Source organism: Cervus elaphus, chromosome 12, assembly GCF_910594005.1.
Source record: "Cervus elaphus chromosome 12, mCerEla1.1, whole genome shotgun sequence".
In the NCBI taxonomy this organism is placed as follows: domain Eukaryota; kingdom Metazoa; phylum Chordata; class Mammalia; order Artiodactyla; family Cervidae; genus Cervus; species Cervus elaphus.
In genome coordinates, this window is record NC_057826.1 from 82,385,954 (window position 1) to 82,410,364 (window position 24,411).

A 24,411-nucleotide genomic window follows, 5' to 3' on the forward strand; every position below is an offset into this window, starting at 1 on the left:
CACATGATTTGCAGTCACAGTCTTAAAAAACTCATTGCTTCTGAGATGGTAGAAAGGAAGGTAGAAGAGAGGTCTTTGGAAATTGGATGGTGAAGATGAAAATGGGCAAGGAGGAAAAGGGGAAAATGCAAGACAAAAGAGAACCCAAAAAATAAAGAATAGAATGAAGATACATAACCCCTTCTCCCCCAAATTCATACACACACACACACACACACACACACCATACTTGGCTTGGCTACACTGACAGAAGAAGACACCCTTGACCTAAGAGTCTTGTAAATCACCTACACTCACAAAGGGAATTGGCAAAAATAGACTAAATCTCTATAAAATATTTTAAGAATAGAAAATCAAACCCACTCAAGCTGATGAAAATTCCCTTCCCCTTCAAAAACAAACATGAAGAACAAGGAAACTGTAAAACAACATTCCATACTAAATTAAATATCCTCAAATAAGCATATTAAAGTATAAAAAACCCACCTTGAATATAAAATTCAAAAACTAAAGGCAAAAATGGCCAATAAACAGGAAGAAACAAAAACAGAGTTGACGGAACTTGGGAAAGAAATGAAAGGAGAAAACAAAATCATTACAGAATCAAAGTCACCGAGGGAGACTAGATCCAAATAAATTTTTACTAAGGGACATTTAACAAAGCCAGAAAAAACAACCAAGAGAATGAAGACGAGGCAAAGAAATAAACAGGATCAGAAGTAAAGTGGTTGGAATAGAAAAGACCAAAGAAGAAAACAAGTATATGTAATAGGAGAGTCTAAAGATAAGAACAACTGAACAGAACTAATACTTAAAACTATAACCCAAGGAAACTTCCTGGAAATAAGAAAAAACCAAACTGTACATATTGAAATGGACAAAAAGGTACTTGGGAAAACTGAATGAGGACAATCAATTTGATATGACAAAGGTCCATATAATCAAGCTATGGTTTGGAGCAGACTCTTGAGAGTGCTGGTGAATCTCCAGGAGATTGTGAAGGACAGGGCATGCTACAGTCCATGGGGTCGCAAAGAGTCAGGCACAACTGAGTGACTGAACAACAGCAACAATCCTAATAAAACTATTAGACTTAACCTCTAAGCATAAAGATGACAGCTGAAATCAGACTGGTACTATTTGCCCTAAACATAACTTACAATGCAAAGAAGCAAAAGTGATCTATTAAAAAAAAATTCATGGAAAAAATGAATAAAGCAAAATTTCATTTTTTTTTAGTGAGTTGGTTTTTTTTTTTTTTAAATAGATTACACTTTTGCTACTTTGCATTGTAAGTTGTGTTTAGGTGGGGCTTCCCTGGTACCTTAGGTGGTAAAGAATCCACCTGCAATGCAGGAGACCCCAGTTTGACTCCCAGGCCGGGAAGATCTCCTGGCAGAAGGGATAGGCTACCCACTCCAGTACTTTGGGGCTTCCTTGGTGACTCAGATAATAAAGAATCTGCCTGCAATGCAGGAAACCTGGGTTTAATTCCTGGGTTGGGAAGATAGCCTGGAGGAGGGCATGGCAACCCACTCCAGTATTCTTGCCTGGAGAATCCCCATGGACAGAGGAGCCTGGTGGGCTATAGTCCATGGGGTTGGACAAAGTCGGACATAACTGAGTGACTAAGCACACAGCACAGTCCTTCAAGAATCAAGGTTAAGATTTCAGAATGTTCTGTACCCATGAACCCTTCTTAAGGAATATATTGGATGAGCTTCATCCACTAAGAGATGACTGAGGAAACTTGGACTGATGATGCACATTCAATAATTAATTAGAGATCTAAGACTCTCTATGACTTTCTAAAATAAAGGCATGAATCCAGGGGAAAGAACAACATGCTATGTATGTTATATAATGTGTTTTATGTGCAATAAAGCAGAAATAATGCAGCTGAGAAAAACGAAAGGTGGGAGAAGAAGAAAGACAGTAAAACAAGTTCATGATTACTGAAGTTTTAATGGAGTTAGATAAGTTGATACTTAAGTAACATCCCAAATCACCAAGGAAAAGATAAGACTTTTTACATAAGTCTGGGACAACTGGGTAGACTAAACTTTAGAAAAACTAAACTTCAAACTTCATGCTATTTCCCCCTCCAAAAAAATAATAACCTCCAAGTGGATCAGGGAGCTAAAAATACAAATACTAGAAATGCCACAGAAATACTAGGGAAAAAAACATGTTTAAGTTTATCTATACTACACATGTATCTGCTGATACGTGCAAAAAAAACATAAGGATAAACCAGAAATTTATAAGGTTATCTAAAAGAGTGGGTGAAAAGAGGATGGAAAGGAAGGCGGTTGAAAATGGGCAGAAAGAATGGGAAAGTAATCTCTGAGTGATCCCTTTTTTCGTAGTTGAGTTTGGTGACCATGTTACAGTTACACAACTGAAAAATTAGTATATCAGGTTAGCAAGGCTGGGGGAGAACAACAAAAAGTGGATACAAACAAACAGATAAATCTTACTGTTTAAATGAATAACATAATCACACTGAAAGGGTAGAGGAGAACTAACCCAAACAACTTTAAACACAAGTTTTCTGATTACATAATTTTAGGCTAAACACAAAACACAGTACAAAAAAATAAATTTGAGGGAATTCCCTGGCAGTCCAGTGGTTAGGACTCAATGCTTTCACTGCTGTGGGCCTGGGTTTGATCCCTGGTCAGGAAACTAAGATCCTGCAAGCTGTGCAGCCCAGTGAAAAAAATAAGGGTTAGAAGTTTTATTCCTCCCACAGAAGTGTGGGTTGGCAATTCTCAAACTACTTTCTATATATTCAAGGATTGAGCAAATAAGTAAATATACATAATGGGGAGTCAATGTCAGAGAAAGCAATTGCAAATATGGAAAAGGATTGTGGTAGATGGCTAACATCAGTCCTGTGGAATTGAATTGTAATTCAAAGTTTCATTAATGAATTCATGAAGTTGTCAGTATAAAACTATAGTTTTAAATGTATACAAGTACACAAATAGATAAATGTATACAATACACACATACATATTTCCTGATTCTATCCATAGAGAAGGCCTAAAAGCAATGATAGCTCAGTAACCATGACCATATCTGACACTCAGATCTTGATTTCTAAATATTATTTTACACTAAAAGGAGTCAGAACCCCTGTAAAGATGAGCTTGGAACATCTAGTGTGCCAGAAAGTAAGAATGCTCAAAGAATGACGACACATCAAAAGGCAACAGGAGACAGCTTAACAAACCCAGGAAAATATGAGCATCAAAATACAGTTAATCCTTGAACAATGTGAGTTGAACTGTGCACTTATAAGCAGATATTTTTCAGTAGTAAATACTACAGTACTACACAGTCTGTGGTTGGTTGAACCTGAGGATGCAGAGGAACCTCAGATACAGAGAGCTGACTATAAATTATCAGCAGATTAACCCCTGCATTGTTCAAGGAGCAACTATAAATAACAGTGGCAAAGGATTAAAACCTTCTCTTTCCCTATTACATTAAACTTTCTTTAAGGTAGTGACTAGAAGTTATAATTCCTGAGGGCTAAAAGCATGACTCCTTCCAGAAAATACCAGTGCAATTTAACAGTTGGTAACTTGAAAGGTCATGACTCCAAGGATCAATGCCAGTAGCAAGACGAAAGAGGGTAAGTGAGGGATACATGCTTACCAAGACTACAGAGAAGTGAATTCAGACTTAGGCATGGGTATGTATATATAGGTTATCCTAAAGTATTCATATGTATTTGATAAATATGACTCTGAAAGGTGATAGAAGAACCAGGCTGTGGAAGAAGCAAGAATCTCTGTTATCTAGGTCAGTCGGACAGATGGTACTGTGAGGTCAGGGAGATGGGGAGGATCACATTTGCATGCGTGCATGCACACACACACACACGCACACACATACACACAAACATGAAGTGGGATGAGATGATCCAAAGTGAAGAGGCTAGTAACAGTGAGCCCTGACATTAGTGTGCGCTAAGATCTGAAAGTGGAAATAAGTATATTGGGTATCACTTATGCCCCTGCCTCTCCTGATAACAGAACACTTCTTTTCTGCAGCAAACCCAATTCACAGTATTGTACTAGGGGATAGAGAACATATGTCTCTATGAGCATTGAGTGTGATCTTGAGCATTCAGTGTGACCTATATGCCTGTGGTCAGAGTGATTAGTTCCAACTGAGCACTTGACCTAAATAACAAATAAGCACAATCAGAATCCTCTGTGACAGTGCTTCCCAGACTATAACGTACATTTGAAATACCCAGGGATCTTTTAAAAAGGAGGATTCTGATCTAGTAGGTCTACAATAGCACTTGAGATTCTGGATATCTGATAAGATCCCAGTGATATTGATACTACTGATCCAGAGCCACAGTTTTAAACATTAGGGCTCTTCAAAAACTTTTTGTCATGTATATGGAGAAAACTCTAATTTAAAAAGATACATTCACTTCAATGTTCATAGCAGCAATATTTACAATGTTCAAGACATGGGAGTAATGCAAATGCCCATTGACAATGAATGGATAAGGAAAATACATAAAAGAATATTACCCAGCTGGTACAAAGAATGAAATAATGCCATTAGTAGCAACATGGATGGATCCAGAGATCATCATACTAAGTGAAGTATGTCAGACAGAGAAAGACAAATACCATATGCTATCACTTATGACACAAATGAACGTTTTTTTCAAAACAAAAACAGATTCACAGAAATAGAAAACAAACTTATGGTTATCAAATGGGAAAGGGAAAGGGGGAGGAATAAAGTAAGCATTTTGGATTAGCAGATACAAACTACTGTACATAAAATAAACAACAAGGTCCTACTGTATGGCACAGGGGACCATATTCATCCCTGTGACTGAATAGGGAATGGAAAAGAATATATATATACACATACATATACAAACATATACATACACACATATATATATATATTCTTTTTCATATTCTTTTCCATTATGGGTTATTACAGGATGAATATGGGGAGATATATATATATATATATGTATATATGTGTATGTGTATATATATGTGTGTGTGTATATATATATAAAATGCAGTCATTTTGTTGTACACCAAGAACTAACAATATAGTAATTGCTAGTAATAGTAATAAACTAACAATATAGTAATATACTTGAATAAAACTAAAACTATACTTCAATTAAAAAAAAAAAACCCTCAAAGAAAACATTTTGCCAGCATTATCAGGGAAGAAGTGCTCTTTACACCAGAGCTTCTAAGCTGACAAAACTGTGATACTAGGGCTGTTGGCTTTTCTACAGGCAGCGGGGGTGGTTTGTTTTATGTTTATGTCACTCATGTCTTTGAATGTTCTCTGTCGTTAGACTGGGGCTTCATTTTTCCCAGAGAGGGAGGTCTCAGGTGGCTCAGTGGTAAAGAAGCCCCCTGCCAGTGCAGGAGTTGCAGGAGAAGCCAGTTCAATCCCTGAGTGAGGAAGATCGCCGGGAAAAGGAAATGGCAACCCACCCCAGTATTCTTGCCTGGAGAGTCCCATGGACAGAGGAGCCTGGTGGGCCACAGTCCACAGGGTCACACAGAGTCAGACGCACCTGAGCACACATGCATGCATGCTGTCATTAGATTATCTACTTGTAGAAAAAAAAAAAAGGCATATATACATCCTCTTGTCACTCCCCACAATGCCTTATTTGATGTTTTATAAAAAGAAATGAATCAACAATGTTCTTCGGAAACCAACTGGGAAGAAATTTTAAAGTCTTTATATGAAACAGATGGAGAAGATATTTTAATGAAATGGTAGAGGATGAGAAGGAGGAGGATCAGTTATTAGCTACCATGCTCTGGATATCCCCAAGGTAGGCCCACATCCTAAACCCATGCAGCTATGAAAACACTCTCGGGAGGACTTCCCTGATGGTCCAGTGGTTAAAAATCCCCCTTGAAATGTAAGGGACATAGGTTCGATCCCTGGTGGGAGAACTAAGATCCCACATGCCATGGAGCAACTAAGCCTGAGGTCCACAACTACAGAGTCCATGCGCTGCGACAAAAGATCCTGTATGATGCAACGAAGATCCCATGTGCCACAACCAAGACCCGACACAGCCAAATAAATAAATAAATACTTGAAGAAAACACTCTCTTAATCCCTCAAGTAGGTTATTTTGGAGAATCACAAGCCAATATCCTAGAAGTGCAAAACCCCAAACTTCAAAGATAAGATCAAAGGAACTAGACAAAAAATATTATTAATTTGGCTTACATTATTCAGTGCTTCTCAGGAGATTCCTAAACTATGAACTATGATCTCTAACATGGGGTCTACGACTGACACTGTCAACTTCTTTTTAAACCGTAAGAAGGAAGTTTTGTCAACAAATAATTCCCAGAGACTATTCAACAGTTGTAAACTACTTGTTAAAATATCTTGGAGTATATAATTAAGCCACTGTGATATCTTTTTAAGTGCCCAGGACAAACAAATCTAACTGGTTCACCTCCCTTCAAGACAGGGATATAGAAATAACCTACTTATTTATAGAGAATCCCAACTCCCTTATTTGGATATCAGCAAGATTTTTTGAAGGGGAAGATGCCCTGTTATTTAACCAAGGCCTGATTGGAAGTTCAGTGCCTATCAAGTTCAGGCAATAATCTTCCTTCCTGCTCAAGCTAAGTTTCACCACATCATAACAGTCATCTTTAATCCTAAAAACGAATATGGAGAAAGCAAATAATCTCACACACACACACACACACACACACACACACACACATAATTCCTACAAGGTAAACTTTCACAACGGGAAGTACATACGTAAGAGTCCCAGGTTCTCTTATTTTTCTTTCAGGCCACCCAGTCTCCAGGATGGGAGTGTTTTCTTAAGCTTCATTTTTCCCAGGGAGGGAGGTCTCGGTTTTCCAATTCTTTGGCCAGTGAGTTGAAAATCTAATTCAGGAGAGATATACTAGGAAGATATACTAGATATACTAGGAAGCCTGATTGTAGATGCATATCTAAACTGCATTCTGCTATTTTGTATTCCATTTATCCGACCATTGTATCTTTCAATTGATTCAAAACTTAGAGCAGAAGCAAAAGGATGTGATTAACTATCACCCTTCAAACATCAAAAGTCAACAGCTTCTATAGAAACATACAATTCTTATAAATGTACTCCTAAATAATTTAACACCTTTTAGACAACATGTACTTTTCCAAAAGAAACAGAAAAATGCATTTTTATTTTGAGAATGACATGATCCTGCACCCTCAGACATGGACTCAGGAATGACTCTATGCAGGCATATTTGGGTATATTAAAAGCATCCCAATAATTTACTCATACATTCATAATGTTCCCTTTTTACTTTAACCCATAACAAAATCTGCTCTACTGTTATATCTTTCTCTAGTCAGAATTTTCTGGTTTAACTAGCTCTTTCCTCAATCTCTTCAATAAATATTAGAATACATTAAATCACAGTTTTTGAAGGAATTTCTATAGGGAGATAAAGTATGTAAAGACAGAGCATGGAGATTTCTGGACAAATAACATGATCCTGAAGTGGATTTTCACAATAGATTTTTAGCTCATTTCTAAACGGTTTATTTTAAATATCAGGAAGGCTTTTGACAGCAACTGCACATCTACCAATTCAGAATTAGGTTTAAGTCCCTTGTTCTTAGATTCAAAAATACAGTATTGTTAATTTAAGGGAATTTGCACCCTATATACACTAGACAGATCACAAAGATGATATACAACATGATAATTTGAAAACATGGTAGAAGGAACTTGCAGTTTTGGCAGTGGGGTTATCAGACTCAATTTCTCAACGTAAACAACTATAAAACTGACAAAATATTTGAAACAAGCATTGAACAACAGACAGGATAGATGTGATCCTTAGAGAAGAGAAACACATGAAAGCCACTTTAATCTTGCTTTCTGCCTGGAGGCACTTCTCAGATCACAGAAAGGGAAGAGGAGTCAAAAAGAGGACAGAGGTCTCACTGTGTGGATCAAACAGAGGTCAGAGTTTGGGTCTGCTGAGGCTGCTGGAATTTGAGGCAGAGGGCTGGACAGTGGAGAATAAGGAGTTGTATAAGGAAGAAACTCCAGAAAGCTGCATAGAAGTCTTGGCTGAAATTAACATGCAGCAACACAGCGAGGCTCCAGGAAGCCTAGCAAAGGACAACTACTGAGGGGCCATAAGATGAAAAGTGTACCTATTGAGCAGAGAGAGCTCGGAGACACTGGAGGTCCAACCAGAGACCACGGGGAACACGGCTACACGGCTGAGGTCCCAGAAATGCTATGCCTCAGGTGCTGTATATTGCTCTATATTGGGAAACAGTGCTCAGATGTTCATATTTCTGCAAGGGCAAAGAAAACTGGCACCTCGGCTCAAAGTGATGGCATAGACAGAGACCTCTGAGGTGACACAGAATTTTATCTCCCACAACTGTGTGCTTACATTCCAAAGGTCATTTGACCAAGAAGCCTTCCCCATCTCTGTCTGTCTGTCTGTCTCTTGTATGTGTGTGTGTGAGCATGTGTCTGTGTTTATCTCTCCCTCCTTCTCTGGAGGGGAAGAGGTGAAGTTATACAAGCAGCTCCTACATAAGCTCCCAAACTAATAATGTTGTATTCCACTCAAGAACTAGAAACCCCCCACCCTGTACATGTGGGAGACAACTGCCCTCATCACATAAACCTGTGAGGAAAAATGGAGCATTGGAAACCAGTGCAAAGATACTCTGCAGATAAATAATTGGTTTGCCTTTGATGCAGAAGTCTTGTGTTTACTGTCAAGATAAAATAAATATATAGATGCAAAGCTTATTACTCTACTTTTAGAATAAGATTACTTCAGACCTGCCTGAAAAAGCCTAAAAATAAACCTGAACACAACCTGATTCTCCTGTACGTTAACTACCTTTAAAACAAAATTCAACAACTTTCAAATTAAGACAACAAAACACAGATTCTCAACAATGTAATATTCACAATGCCAGGAATGTAATAAAAAATTGCCAGACAAGAGAAAGCAAAAAAAACTCAATATATGTATCAAAAAGGAAAAACAAGTCAGTATAAAAGCTTCAGAGGTGACACAGATGTTGGAATATTGGAATTAGTAGACAGGGACTTTAAAATGACTATTATACATATATTTATAAATAAGAGGGCTATCTTATCTTTGTGTTACATAATTTAGAAACTACCTGAAAGAGTCTTAGTTTTTCTTTAAAACACTGAATCTACTCAAATATTGAAAAGGTAACTGCTAAAATCTTAAGTCACTGAGGAAAGCTTTTAGTCTGGAAGATATCTGTTACAGTTGTTTCTAATAATCCAATTCTACTATAAAATAATTTTAATTTGGCTTCCTTGTTTTAGTTACTTTTTATTATTTTATATCCCAGGGGACAGCCATGCTGAATTAGCTGCAAACTGGGTCCTTAGACAACTAAACAAGATGACATGCTGAAAAGGGCTATTAAAAATTTTCTATGAATATTGAAAAACACCAGCTTTAAACTTAGGTTTCATTTTTTCATTAATTAAAAGAACAATAATCACATACCTACCATGTGACAGATATGACTGATACTATGATTAAGTTATAACTAGGTATACATCAACATAGATATTACAGAACTCAAAGAGGTATGGTATAGATAGAAAAACAAAATAATTCTTCTTGTTTGGGGTTTGTATTTAATTATAAAGGATGAACAAAAGTTACTCCAGAAGATCAAATTTGAAAGTTCTGCAGTTAGGAGTATATACTTGGGGTTTTGGCGTGATTGATTTTGACCTTGCTTTTTTCCTAAAATTAACTGACTGGTTTGTTCATTCCTTTCAATATCTGTTTGCTCACCTCTGCTTTATTTTTATTTTTTTAAACAATAGAAATTTACTATCACACAGTTCTGGAGGTTAGAAGTCTGAAATCAAGGTGATGGTAGTGTTGTTGTTTTCTGAGGGCTGTGAAGGGAGAATCTGTTCTAGGTCTTTCTTCTTGGCTTGGAGATAGCCGTCCTTATGTTCACAAGGCAGTCTCCGTGTGTGTGTGTGTGTGTTTGCCTGCTCAGTCGTGTCTGACTCTTTGCAACCACAGGACTGCAGCCTGCCCAGGCTCCTCTGTCCATGGGATTCTCCAGGAAAGAATACTGGACTGAGTAGCCATTCCCTTCTCTGGGGGATCTTCCCAACCCAGGGATAAAACATGGGTCCTCTGTATTGCAAGTGGATACTTTACTGTCTGAGCTACCACGGAAGCCCCTGTATACCTGCCTCCAAATTTCATCTTTTTTATAAGAATATCAGTCTTACTAAATTAGAGCCCACTCTAATGTCTGCCTTTTAACTTCACTACCTCTGTAAAGACCATATTTTCAAATAAGGTGGGTTACATACTGAGGTACCAGGGGTTAAGAGATCAACAAAGCAATCTGGGTTGGGGTGGGGGTAGGGTGGGGAGGTGGAATGGACATAAAACAGATATGTAAACATTTTTGTTTCAAATTTGTGCATCTCTTTCCATGAAAACCAAAACACTTTGCTGTACACCTAAAACTAATACAACATTATAAATCAACTGTACTTCAATTAAAACAAAACAAGACAAGATGAAGACAAGAAGGGAATGTTACAGTCACTTACCTTTGTTTTAAATGTTTATGTTCACTGTATTTGACATTGTTATTGCAAATACTTCAAACACTTTTTGGAAGTATTTTCTACAAGTTATAAGGAATAGCACCAGGGGAAGTTACTTACTTTAAGTTTATTTCTAAATGCATTTTGGATTTACTCTACTTATACCTTGAATTTGTAGAACAAAACAAAATAGAAATCATAAAACACATTGATCTCAATTTATCATAATTGTGCTTCTCAACCTAGAAACAATCACCCAATATAACATACAATCATGAGTAATTTTAAGACCAAAATTCCCCCTTAGCAGTATGTACCAAAAATGTCTGCAACTTCTAGAACCTTCACATTAGCAAAACGCAAAAGGGCCTTTGACACATCAATACCATAAAATGTTAATTTACTGCCATGAACAGCTATCAGCCTCTCAACTATGTATGTGTGAACGCAGTATGAGCCTAGGTGTGCCAAACAGCCGCTCACAGTGTCTTAGTTTAACTTTAGGTCAAGAATCCTTCCTTTTAGAAAAACTCACACATACACACATTGAATTAATTATCCTAACACAAAGGAAAATGAAACTTTATGATTATAATAAGAATTATCCGGGGACTTCCCTGGTAGTCCAGTGGCTAAGACTCCATGCTCCCAATATTGAGACCCCACAGTGTTTTCTAAACTTTTTAAACCCAATTCATGGTGAGAAATATATTTACGTTGTAATCCAGTTCCCAAATATCTAGAGCAAAATAACATTCATACACAAACACATACAAATGCATACATAGATACACCCATATATATTAAAACTGCAAACTTCTCATGAGACAGTGTTCACCCTTACGATGTGTGAGAAACTCTCGACATTTTCTATTCTGCTTTTATTTTTCCAGTCTTGAACTAAAATTGACTAGGATCCTTGTATGAGTTTTGACTCAAAGTCTGAAAAACACAGACCAGTGGTATTTTTAAGTCAGCTGCACAACTTGCTAAAGATACAAATTCCTAAGCCCCATGTAAAACTATTGAATTAGAATCCATGGAGGATGGATCCCCAAAACACTGCATTTTAGCAGGCTCTCTAGATGATCCTTAAGCATATTAAATTTTGAGAACCCTTGGTGTTATTTAACTTGAGATCTATAGGATCCTCAGGTGTTATTCAGACAAAGAGAGGTAGAAAAAAATATTATTGCCAGAAGCCATAGTAAATGCATAAATGGGCAAGGGAGAGCATGATTATGTTTAAGGAGGTTCAGTGGAACAGGGCAAGTTCATAGGGCTCTATGGGAAAACAATGTGGATGAAGAGGTAGGCATGGTTCATTCTGCCATCTGCCTCTCCCAGTTAGTTCCAGGCCACCTAAAGAATAACATACAAGTATACATTCTTAAAAAGGAAGGAAATTTTTACACATGCTACAACATGGATGAACCTGCAGCCATGAAACTAAATGATGCTTGCTCCTCGGAAGGAAAGTTATGACATATCTAGATAGCATATTAAAAAGCAAAGATATCACTTTGGAGACAGAAGTTCACATAGTCAAAGCTATGGTTTTTCCAGTAGTCATGTATGGATGTGAAAGCTGGACCATAAAGAAGGCTAAGCACTGAAGAATTGATGCTTTCAAACTGTGGTGCTGGAGAAGACTCTCAAGAGTCCCTTGGACTGCAAGAAGATCAAACCAGTCAATCCAAAAGGAAATCAAACCTAAATATTCATTGGAAGGACTGATGCTGAAGCTGAAGCTTCAATAATTTGACCACCTGATGCAAAGAACTAACTCACTGGAAAAGACCCTGAATCTGGGAAAGACCAAAGGCAGCAAGAGAATGGGACAAAGAGAAGATGAGATGGTTGGATGGCATCACCGACTCAATGGACATGAATTTGAACAAACTCTAGGAAATAGCAAAGTACAGGGAAGTCTGGCGTGCTGCAGTCCATGGGATCACAAAGAGTCAGACACTACTTAAGAGACTGAACAGCAATAACATGGATGAACTTTGAGGACATTGTACAAAGTGACATGAGCCAATCACAAAAAGACAAATATTGCATGATTCCACATACATGACATAACTAGAGTAGTCAAAAACTCAGAGACCGAAAGTAGAATGGTGGTTGCCAGGGCCTAGGGGAGGGAGAACTGTTGTTTAACGGGTATAATGTTTCAGTTTTGCCAGATGGAAAGAGTTCTGTGCGACAGAAGACTGACTGCACAAGGATGTAAATGTATTTATTAACACCACTTCATTGTGTGCTTTAAAATGGTTACGATGGTACTTTTATGAGTATTTTACCACAGTTAAAAAAATAATACATGAGACTAAGAGTCCTGAGTTGACACTTGACCTTGACTAGTATTTGACTCTTTTCCCAGGGATACTAACGTCTCCTTATTTCTTGGGAGCAGTAGTAACCGTTCCCTTTTAGGCAAGGAAAGCACTCAAATTATAAATGTCTTTTTTTTTTTTTTTTTAAAGAAAAAAGCTTGTTAAAACTTTCTACATTGGAGAATGAAAAAAAGATACAGGAGAGAATCAATTATAACTTAACCTTGTAATGAAGAGCAGACCTCTGCACAGCCTCAGTGGAAAGGAGATGAAACACCCTGGGTTTTGCCTAAAGATCATAAACTACCTCTGGATGGTAGTACATATTTATCCCTGACAAATATTTTTGTCTAAAAGCTTTTCTTGTGAAGGGAAATTTTATATAAAATACTAATCTGCTAGTTAACAATATTCTTATTTGGGGGTGCCATAATTCAATGGTTCCCAGATCTAGCATTAAGCCGAACATCAGAATTCTCTGAGAAGCCTTAAAAAAATACAGACCCTTGGCCCCACTCCAGATTTAGTGGAGCAGGTTACCCAGCAGTGAACTTAAGGCCTATGTGTTTTTAAAGCTGCCAAGGATATTTTTATGGGTAGCCTTTTGGGGGAAAATCACTCAAAGTAAGGACAGCTATGAGAATGGCCACTTGAGTATGTGATCTTATCTCTCTCTACCCTCTCAAAATCTCTCTGAAATGATTGAATATAAAAGTATGAAAATATCCTTAGCAATACTAGAAAGCCAGAAAAAGTTCCATAAGCCGACCAGAACACTAAGGAATTTCTGGAAGACATAAAGCAGATGGAATCAGTAAAACCCCAAACTGCTAAAGAGCCTGAAATAAAGAGTATCACTGTTAAGTAAATGTTACCGGCAGAACCTCAGAATACTCCCCAGAATCAGAGGGAGAAAGTGTGGACAGCAGATGTGGGTCAGCTGTCCAGTAACTACTGGAGGGTTTGGTAACGATTTGCTAGCCTCCTACCCTCAAAAAGGCTGGCTCCTGAATTGTTCTCAGGTTTAAAATGGTGAGAAAAGAAGGGTTGTGCTTTGGGTAAATGCATCTGGTCCAAGATGTAAAAGGAGCTCCCACTCCCAGAAAGCAAGTTTCTTGTGAACATCATAAAGGAAAGTCCAACTGGTTGAATATCCTTCCTCCTCCCTCCTATATCCTCCACAGACAGAGACCTTATAACTTGCATTCACAGCAATATTTCTAAATTATGCTAAGGAAACAAATTCATGTAGATCCTCATATATAAACAAGAAAAAAAAATCATAGAACAAATGAATGGATGAATGAAAGTATTTTTGTTTAATTTAAAGAAAAAGTATAGGTAATGGAGAAAAATAAATTCTAGAAATTAAAAAAAAAAAACTTTATCTCATTCATCAAACAAGAATAAGTCATTAGAGGGACTTCCCTGGTGGTCCAATGGCTAAGACTCTGTGCTGCCAGTGCAGGGGACCAAAGTTTGATCCCTGATGAGGGAAGTAGATCCCACATGCTGCAACTAAAAAGATTCTGCATGTGGCAACAAAGATCCCACGTGCCACAACTAAGACCTAATGCAGTCAAATAAATAAATAATTTTTTTTAAAGAATAAGCCATTACAAAAAATGCAGACTACTTGGAAATTAAGATCATGAGAGCCAAGAAAAAGAAAACAAATCAAGCAGACAATAGCACCTCGGAAGAGCTGAATAATGGAATGAACACAGCTGAAGAATGAACTAGATATAACTGATTCTCTTGATTAGCCACAGAATATTTCCTTCAAGGTGATCATTACAAAGTGTACTTTGGCAGGTCCCTCCAGCATTCTGTGGGTTGGAGGAAGACCTGGAGCTAGTTAGGAGGAGAGGAGAGCAAGCATCTCACTGCAAGTTCCCAGAGGGTGGGCCTAGTGAGTCCACTCTGAGCCTTCTACATCTGCTTCACCTAGGTTGTACCCTTACCTGGAATGTCCAAGGACTATTCACTTTACTGAGGTCTCCTCCACTTAGAGCTCAGTCCAGGGACCATCTCCCTCTAGGAAGTTTTCCTTAACTTCCCTTCTCTACACTGATTTACATTTTCTAGTATATCTGCATATGACCACAACTAAGTTTAACTAACTGTATTATAATTACCTATTTGCATTTCTGTCTTCCTCATGCTCTGAGGGATATTTTAACTGGAGGCATCACTTCTATTCAGATACACAGACGTGGATATGTCATTCATTCTCTTAATATATCTTGTATGCTTACTAGAAGAACTAAATGCATGTTCTAATATCTACAGGAAAACACACAAAAATGGTCCTGTCTACCAAGGCCATGGTCAACCCATCATTAAATACAGGTACCTATTTACCCCAAGTTGGAGCTCTCTGAATTCAGCAGGGTGCTATCACATTCTGGAACTTTCTGAATTTCCACCAGGTAATAGTTTATACAAATGGGTTCCTAAGAATCCAACAACTTGGTCAAAATCTAGGAAACCTTACTACATTAACAGTCAATACATTTTTGTCTCCCCAAAATGGATACACTGTTGGATATTTCATTTGCTGGATGATATTTGAAAGTTATCCAGAGACAGTCCTAAAAGGTACTTTCACCTTTATACTGCTATTTCTACTCTTCTTGTATGTTACCCCTTGACCACTGAATTGAAAATTATGCAACTCTGTCATGCCAGGACTATAGCAGGATATGAAAGGACACCACAGTTATCACTACAGATCATCTATCATCCAGTCAACTGAACTATTTGTGTCTTGAATAAAACTCATGGAAATGTGAAAAGGGCTTGCACTTTCCAATTCCTCCTCTCCCCTGCCCAAGATCCAATATATTCTCTATACCATCTCCTGGATTACATGCATCAACAGGAACAAAGCAGAAAACAGAAAATGTACTTGACCTCAAAAGCAGGTCATCTGGAAATATTAGAGAAAGGTAAAGAACTAAGCCTTTGCAGAAACACACAAAAAGCAATCAGTAAGAATACAAAAACACTTCCTTCTATCTCAATTTCTCAATAAATCCCACTTTTAATAGAAAGTCATAAGTATTAATCCCATTAATCACATATTTATTTCATTGAGTAGGTAAAACTCCTTTTCAGGCTGGGAAGAAAATTCCCTAAATACAGACATTTAAGATCAACTCCCTACAGAGCTAGGAGTTTAGAAGTTGAGGTATCCTGAGGAAGTAGGCATGTCATAACCCCCATACACCCAAATTTATATCTCTTTTTAAATTACTCCCCATAAACAAGACAAGAGCAAAAGTAGTAAGTTCCACCATGGGTTGGGGGAATCTAAGGGTTTGCGACACCTTCAACAGCTAATATTGTGAGACATGAGAAACAACATATTTTAAAAATGAGACACTATCTTCTCAAAACAGTTGTTAATGGTCTTTAGGTAGAAACTCCTTAAAGAAAATTGAGTGCTCCTTCCATTGCCATTGAAAATAAACCCTGCTCTTTCAACAAGATGGGAAGGCAGCTGGAACAGGATTCAACATAAACTGAAGAGAACATTAAAAGTATTTCAGAAAACTTTGCATTTCCACACAAAGCAAAAAAAAGAAAATGATTAAGGGTGCTTTCTTTGAAATAATACCTATATGCAAAATTCACCATCTAGACTTAACCTCCACCTTTTAGAGATATAGTACAGGGATGGGGGCTAACATAGGAAAAAGGTAGAAACAGAAAATGTGCAAAAGCTCAACTGGTTTTTAATAATCAGAAGCATAGACCTAGAACTCAGGAAGAGATATGTTCTCAACTCTTTTATACTTAGTTATTATCCTTCTATAAAAGTACATTCAGCGAACAGTCTTGAAGTGAAACTAAAGAACTGAGGGACAAGGGAGAAGAGAAGAAGGAGAGAGATAGGGAAGGGTGGCTACTCATTCTGCATTGAAAAGTCTGACTGCCTGTCTCAGCTTCAGTTCTGAAATCTTCCACATCGACACTGCATGAGACATCATCACCACAGAAAGGATGATGTGTTTCAAATCTTTACAGAACAACATTTATACATTTATATATTCTAATGTACAGTGTTTAGCTGCATTCGTTCTCCAAGTAGGGATACCAAGTTAGAAGTTATGGCCTAATTAGCAAGTGGCTTAGTGACAAGTATAACCTGCTATATCAAAATTGCTCAGTAGCTACACAGATTGTCGATGATAATTTATGAAAGAAATTCTAATTCAACTGATTAGTGCAGTAAGTGTCAAACAAAGGACAGCAGAATATATGTTGACATTTCCACATACGTGTTTGACACAGGAGCAACTCTAAACTATAATTACAAAGAGCACAGACTATACCAGTCATCATTTTAGCATCAGAAGCACTAATAAACACAAGAGCTTTGTTTTTCCACAAAGAACTTTGTCACAGATGGCCCTATCATTTTCCAGTTGAAAATCTTACATGTCAATAGAAATACTCCAAAGTATTTACAATCTTAATTTAAAGCATTAGAACCCACACAATCAAACTATTAACAAATGACAAGTTGGGAGTTTCCACTTACGTAGATATATTGTTGAAGCTGAGAAACAGACGTTGGAGGCAGGGCAAATTATCCACATCTCTCTAGAAGGAAACAGAAAGCAAAAATCTATCAGCTGAAAGGAAAAAAAAAATATTATAAAACGTCTTCTTGTTCAGCTGTTGAAATACATAGTCATTGCTAGTTACTGCAACCTTGCTAGACCCCTGAATGCTGCTGGGCATTGAGCTCCATTCTTCTCCACTGCAGATTAAATGGGAGGGTTTTGGTACATCCGCAGAACAAGCTGCACCACTCGCAAGGTAAAAAGCAGTGAGGAGAACAGAGGGAGATACTGCTGCTGCCGCTAGCCTCTTCAAGCATGCTTTTGGGAAAGGAGCCAAAATGCTACTTCAGCCTTTCAACTGTAGCACAAACACAGTATGATCAAACATTTGTTAAAAATCACTTGGAAAAGAATCTGTTCAAACACTTTAAATTTCAAATTTATGCAATCAGCTTTCCAAACAGTATTGAGAATTTCAAAGCCATTCACCTCACTATTCTCAAACCCACAGAAATACACCACTCAGTTGCAAATGAATCAATACACTGACAATGCCCCCATAATGCTAAAAGTAGATCATTATGACTGTCAATGAAGGGTACTGGAAGGGCAATTTCCAATCTAAGCAAGAATCCAAGGTTCTTACAATTGGAAATCTATGCTGTTCTGTTTAGGTGCAGCACTCCTGGGCAAAACACTGCTGTTTAAATATAGCTACCATCAGCAAATATTGAAATGTTTTGGCCCAAATGATTTTTTACCAATTTTATTAAAAGACACAAACCTTCTGAAAAGTCTGACATATTCTGGAATACCAGAATCTTAAGAGGAAGCTTAGTAATTACCTACTCCATAATCTCATTATTCACATGAGAAAAAGTAAAACAGTTGAGGTTGTGGCAGGCGCAGCGTGGGAGAGGGGTGGAAAGGTGACCAGGATACATACTGTCATACACACAGAAGTCAAAATAGGACAATATTCCAGTTATCCTGGCTTTAGTGCTCTGCTCTTTACAATACTACACACACTGGTACTTCTAATACTAAATATTTTTCACTTTTATTATTTACAATAATTTCCAGTTATATCCAATTGAATGATGCTAATATAAAAATGTACATTTTACATAAATTGTGGCCAATATTTAAACCCAATCAAAACTTGTCTTACTCTTTCCATAAGTCATCATCTTTCTTCCTCCCCCACTTTCCTTCCTCCCTTTTAAAACTACTATTTCAAGACCGAATAAAAATGTAGGCAATGCATCAAAATTACAGACAAGTTCAGCTTTTCCAAAAAGTCATGTTTATTTTTAAAAATTTGTTATACAAAGAAAATATAAAAGTGATAGAACTGTGGCAGAGCCACGTCTCATTGATTTTTTAGAGGACATAGGAGAAATGAATCTGGCTTAAGACATTTTCCCACATAGTTTCCTATTTTTCTCTCAATCCCTTAAACCCTAATCCATGTAAAAGAAATACAACTACCATTGATCAACACCCTGGCTATGTATACCATTCACTTGGCATTACCATTCTCAGGCCTACCACTGAAAAACCTGTTCCACAGATGTGACCGAGTGATTACTAGATATTTCCACCATGGTAAAAGAATAAGTCTTCAGAAAACAGTAAGACAACCAAGTTCCCCTCACTGGGTATACACTCTCAATGTTAGCAAACTTCTTGAACCATCTCTACCAGTTACCGCTCTCTGATATTCCCAGAAATGAGGGTGGAGGGGGAGGGGAGGAGTGATGGATTACCTCTTCTTGTTCCAGGGCTGTAATTTCCAAGAGGAAAGGATAGCTTGCTTCCTATCTGGTCTCTGGAAGTTTAGAGTTACAGTCAGATTGAAAGCCTGTCTGAGGAATCTCTTCTCTTAAATTCTTCCTGGAATCTAACTGAGATATTTCTGGGCATAAGCATTGTTTGCTGACATCTAACTGGGAGAAAACTGAGAAGCAGTAGCCTGAATCTCCTTTGAATCAAGGCATCTTAAAAAAAACCAAAACAGGACATTTGCTTTTTTCTGTGCGATCACTCTCACAGACATGGAGAATGTTCCTAAAACCCACTGGGCTTCTCTAAGAAGTAGGCAAGCACGAATACCACAAAGTAACAGTACAAAAAGGACAAGGATTCTCTGCGTGCCCAAGGAAAGAGGCGTTACGACAGGAAGTGGAGTGGCTATGGTGGGCACGCTAAACCTATTTTCCAGAAAAAGACTAAAACTACACCAAGATTGTACTGTGGCTTGAATGCGTTGAGCCTAACTGCAGATTTAAGAGAATGCTGGCTCTTATGAGATGCAAGCATTTTGAACTGGGAGGAGATAAAAAGAGAAAGGGCAAGTAATTCAGTTCTGAGCTTCATATTTTGTTTTATTATGAAGACAATAAAAATTGGAGATTGTTTGCTTTATTTAGTTGCAGTTGGTTTTTGGAAGGGAAATAAACTAGTGCCATCAATTTTTAAAGAAACAGCCGTCTTTTGGGGCCCCAGACTACCACCATCAAAGACTACAGATACACAGACACACATTTCAAGACAGTTTTTTTGCTATTAAAATATAAACTCAAATTACATCAGGCAATAAATTGTGAGAAAAGGTTTTTTAAAGTTTATTTGATTATAATGTTTTATATTTATTTTCATTTAAGAAGCAAAATTTTACCAGAAGTTTTTATCAAATTTTCAAAAGTATTAACTCTCATCTGATAGAGGTTTAAAAAGTATTCACAAGTTGAAAAATTGAAAATCAGAATTCAACAACATATATCCCAAAATCATTTTAGGAGATAGCCTTTCCAGAACTTTAAAAAGCAAAATAATTACGCACAATCATTGTTGTTGTTCCAAACTTAATTCCTATAAGAAAATTATAACTTTAATTTTTCTAGCAATTCTAAGATATACTCTGTAATGAATTTCTAGCATTACAATAGACAAAAAGAAAACATCCTATTTATCATATCAATTATCTATGCATGAATTATTTACAGAAGGAAAAAAAAAAACGACTGCTGAAAGTTACCAGAAGATGGTTGCTCTAATATGAGAAAGAACAAAAGATGTAGATACATAAGATTCAGGAAGTCGACTCACTATTGGAGAGAGGCAAGAGAAACTCAAGGATGTCATCTCCATAGCAGGCCTACGGGCAACCAATCTACATTAGAGACAGAGGACAGAGGGCTAGAAGGGGTATCTTCGAAGAGAGAAAATGAAACAGATAGATTACTTGAGATCTTTGCCCATATAGAGAAGAATTTTAGAGTTCTGTTGGGGAGTTTGGACCTTCAGTTAATAGGAGAAGTGAGACAGTTATTAATGCCAGAGAAAACAAAAGTTTAGTATCATGGTCCAACATTCACTTTGAAAAGCTCACCTTGTTCTGCCAGACAATTCTAACCTGAAAATCTGAAACCTGTTAGTTGCTCAGTTGTGTCTGATTCTTTGCAACCCTATGGACTATAGCCCACCAGGCTTCTCTGTCCACAGAATCTTCTAGGCAGGAATACTAGAGTGGGTTACCATTTCCTTCCCCAGGGGATCTTCCCGATCTAGGGGATGAACCTGGGTCTCCTGCACTGCATGCAGATTCTTTACCATCTGAGCCACCAGGGGGTAACCTATTATGTCATAAATTCATCAATCTGAAGCCAGTGCACTGAAAGACCCACCTTCAACAAGACCCCCAAGAAATCTCAGAAATAAATATCGTGACTTGGTCCTTAAAATATGACTAAGACTGTGTCAAGAAAATGTGCTCTTCCTGTCAGGAAGTAATAATCTCAACTTTTCTTTATCAGCAGGTTGTTCTGGTGTTACACTGAAGAAGCCAGCACTCAACAATCTACATATAAGTATTTCGGAATAATGAGGAAAGCAAAAATAAGGGGTTACGGATAATTTAAGAAAGCTAAATCCTTATAACATTGAGAAAAAGTCAGCACATTTATTTCACTGTCAAGTGTCAAATCCTCCCAGAAATTCTTTTCTGGAGGTAACTATTTCGCAGGCAGTGAAACTATTCCAAAGAGGCAATAACATACCTAAGATAAGAAAAAGAAGATGAAATATTTACATATAAGGGAATATTTACAGTTCATCTGTTAACCTCTTAATATCAAATTTATTGTATTTAACAAAACACACTTCTGGGAATCACACTCAAAATATGTTTTGAAGTTCAGACACAAAACCATTTTACAGAATTTTTAAAATTAAAAATAGACTTTAAAAATTATTTACTATATGGTTATTGAGAAGAATATTCTTTATTTTTCAAAAGAATAATGACCTGCCAATTTAGAAGCATGTTTGTCCTACCCAGTTCAGACACTGTTTTCCATATTCCTAAACTTCACCAAAGAACTAAATGACTCAGCAATTTGACCCCATGTAGAACATCTATTACTGGAGCTATTTTTAGAGGAGCCTCCTGCAGGGGAATAAGGAAGAAGGGTGAAGAGACAGAGGCTTTGGCATACAGAAAGGAGAACAAAATGACTGTAATAAAATCACAACAGCTCTCATTTTGTTACCTATTCTGTTACACAAAAAAGTCAGTGTTAAAATATGTAGGGGTAATTATCTTCATTTTGAGAACTAAAAACAAAGCACTCAATAAGCTTGAAAAAAAAGAAAAAAGTATTCCTTTTTATGAGAAGGTTTATAAATTCTAAAATTACTTACTATAGCCATCACTATAATACAGACACATATTATATGAGGAATAATATGTGTAAGTTATCATATCAACAACTCAAATCATATTTTTATATACCACGAAAAAAAGTCTGTTACCCGCCTCTATTATCCAAAAGCAGTAATATCCATATCTACTTTTTACATTTATTTACTACCTATCATCTGGCAATTATCAGTCAATCTAGCTGCAAGCTGCTCTTTCAGTCTAATTTATTTCTGTACACTGTTGGAATCCCCTGAAAATAAAAGGAACTAAAAACCAGCCTAATAAGCAGGAAATGACACTCTGATTACAGAGATAATAATGATTAGTCTTTATAATCTAAGAGAGCTAGATATAACCACTATGAGGAGAAATAGAAAAAGCCTCAATTTCACAATCACAGGACTTTCCACACTTGAATTTCTAGTTCAAATTTACATCACAGGCATGATCTAACAAAAAAGAAAGTGTTAGTTGCTCAGTCGTGTCTGATTCTTTGTGACTCCAAGGACTGTAGCTTACCAGGGTCCTCTGTCCATGGAATTCTCCAGGCAAGAATACTGGAGTGGGTAGCCATTACCTTCTCTGGAGAGCTTCCAGACAAGGGATTGAATCCAGCTCTCTTGCACTGCAGGCAGATTCTTTACCATTTGAGGTACCAGGGAAACCCAAGACTCCTCATAAAAAATGGTGCCTGCCATTCTAACCCTTACCACTACAGGCAAAACTCACTAGAAAGACATAAACTCAAATCAGACTTTACAGCATGCACGTGTCTGTGTGTGTGTGTGCATGCACGTGCACGCTCAGTTGCTTAGTTGTGCCGTACTCTTTGCAGCCCCGTGGACTGTAGACTGCTAGGCTCCTCAGTCCATGGAATTTTCCAGGCAACAATACTGGAGTGGGTTGCCATGGGATCCAGGGGATCCCATGGGGATCATTCGAACCCAGGGATCAAACCAGTGTCTCTTGCATCTACTGTATTGGCAGGTGGTTCTTTACCACTAGCATTACCTGGGAAGCCCTTATAGCGTTTTGACAATTCCAGAGGATTAATGAAAAAAATTACTATGAGCAAGAGTAAGCATAAATTTTAGGCAATAAATGTAGAATTACCAAAAAACTAAGAAAATATAATAACTTGATAAAGACTATGGAATATCTATGTTTAAAATTATTAGATAAAATGAATCAAAACATGAGAAAAAATATGTTACAAAGATATTTGGGCATTTATTTTTTAAAAATCCATGCAGAACTTCTAGAAATAAAAAGTTATTGTCATTATTAAAAATTCAGTGGATGGACTGAAAATCAGATTAGACAAAACTAAAGAGAAAGTCAGTGAACTGGAAGAAACATTTAAGAAATAAAAATCATGCACAAATTTAGCAGAGAAAAGTAAGAATGATGGAAATTTTAAGAAACAAAGAATAGAACAAGAGGGTCCATCCCATGTTTAGCAGGTGCTGAAGAAGCAAAAAGTGGAAGAAATCAATATTTGAGATACAAAGCCTCAGAATATTCCTGTTCCCATAATCAGTCAAAGAAATGAATCCACAGATTCATAAAACATAGATATTGGGTATGTTAATAAAAATTATCATATTTAATCAAATCTAAGATATCTGATGATTATTTTATGTAACACCTGGTGAAAATAAACTTATGATTAACCAATAAAATATCACTTTGTATTTTTATTTCATTATTACCGAAAGAGTTCTTTTAATTTACTCAACCATATTTTTTAAAGTCAAATATCATTTCTTAACACATAAAAATTAGGCAAAATAAATTTGTTAAATTAATGATCTCCCCAAATATCTCCATGTATTATAAAGCTAGAACAGTTAGACAGTATAGTCTTGGCATAATAGTAGACAAACAGATGGAACAGAATAGAAGGTTCAGAGAAAGACTCATTGGACTATAACTCAATTTTGAAAAACAAACCAATTTAATTAAATGGTGGAAAACGAGGCCATTTGAATAATGGTGATGGAGAAAACAGACATTTCTATTTGGGAAAAATGAATCCTGACCCCTACATCTCACACCGTGTGTGTGTGTGTGTGTGTGTGTGTGTGTGTGTGTGTGTGTGTGTGTGTGTGTGTGTGT

At 37.0% G+C, this 24,411-nt stretch overlaps 1 protein-coding gene across 8 annotated transcripts in view; it reads right to left on the reverse strand.

Moving 5' to 3' along the window:
• The window catches only part of LRRC49 (leucine rich repeat containing 49), a 153,573-nt gene that overhangs the window by 89,174 nt on the left and 39,988 nt on the right, over positions 1-24,411 (reverse strand). For 7 of the 8 annotated variants that reach the window (XM_043920862.1, XM_043920861.1, XM_043920864.1 and 4 more), the window contains one exon: positions 17,564-17,625. In XM_043920862.1, coding sequence (XP_043776797.1) covers positions 17,564-17,625 — 62 coding nt within the window. Of the gene's footprint in view, positions 1-17,563; positions 17,626-22,812; positions 22,841-24,411 lie in introns of those variants that run through there. The other variant, XM_043920868.1, reaches the window with a different exon arrangement.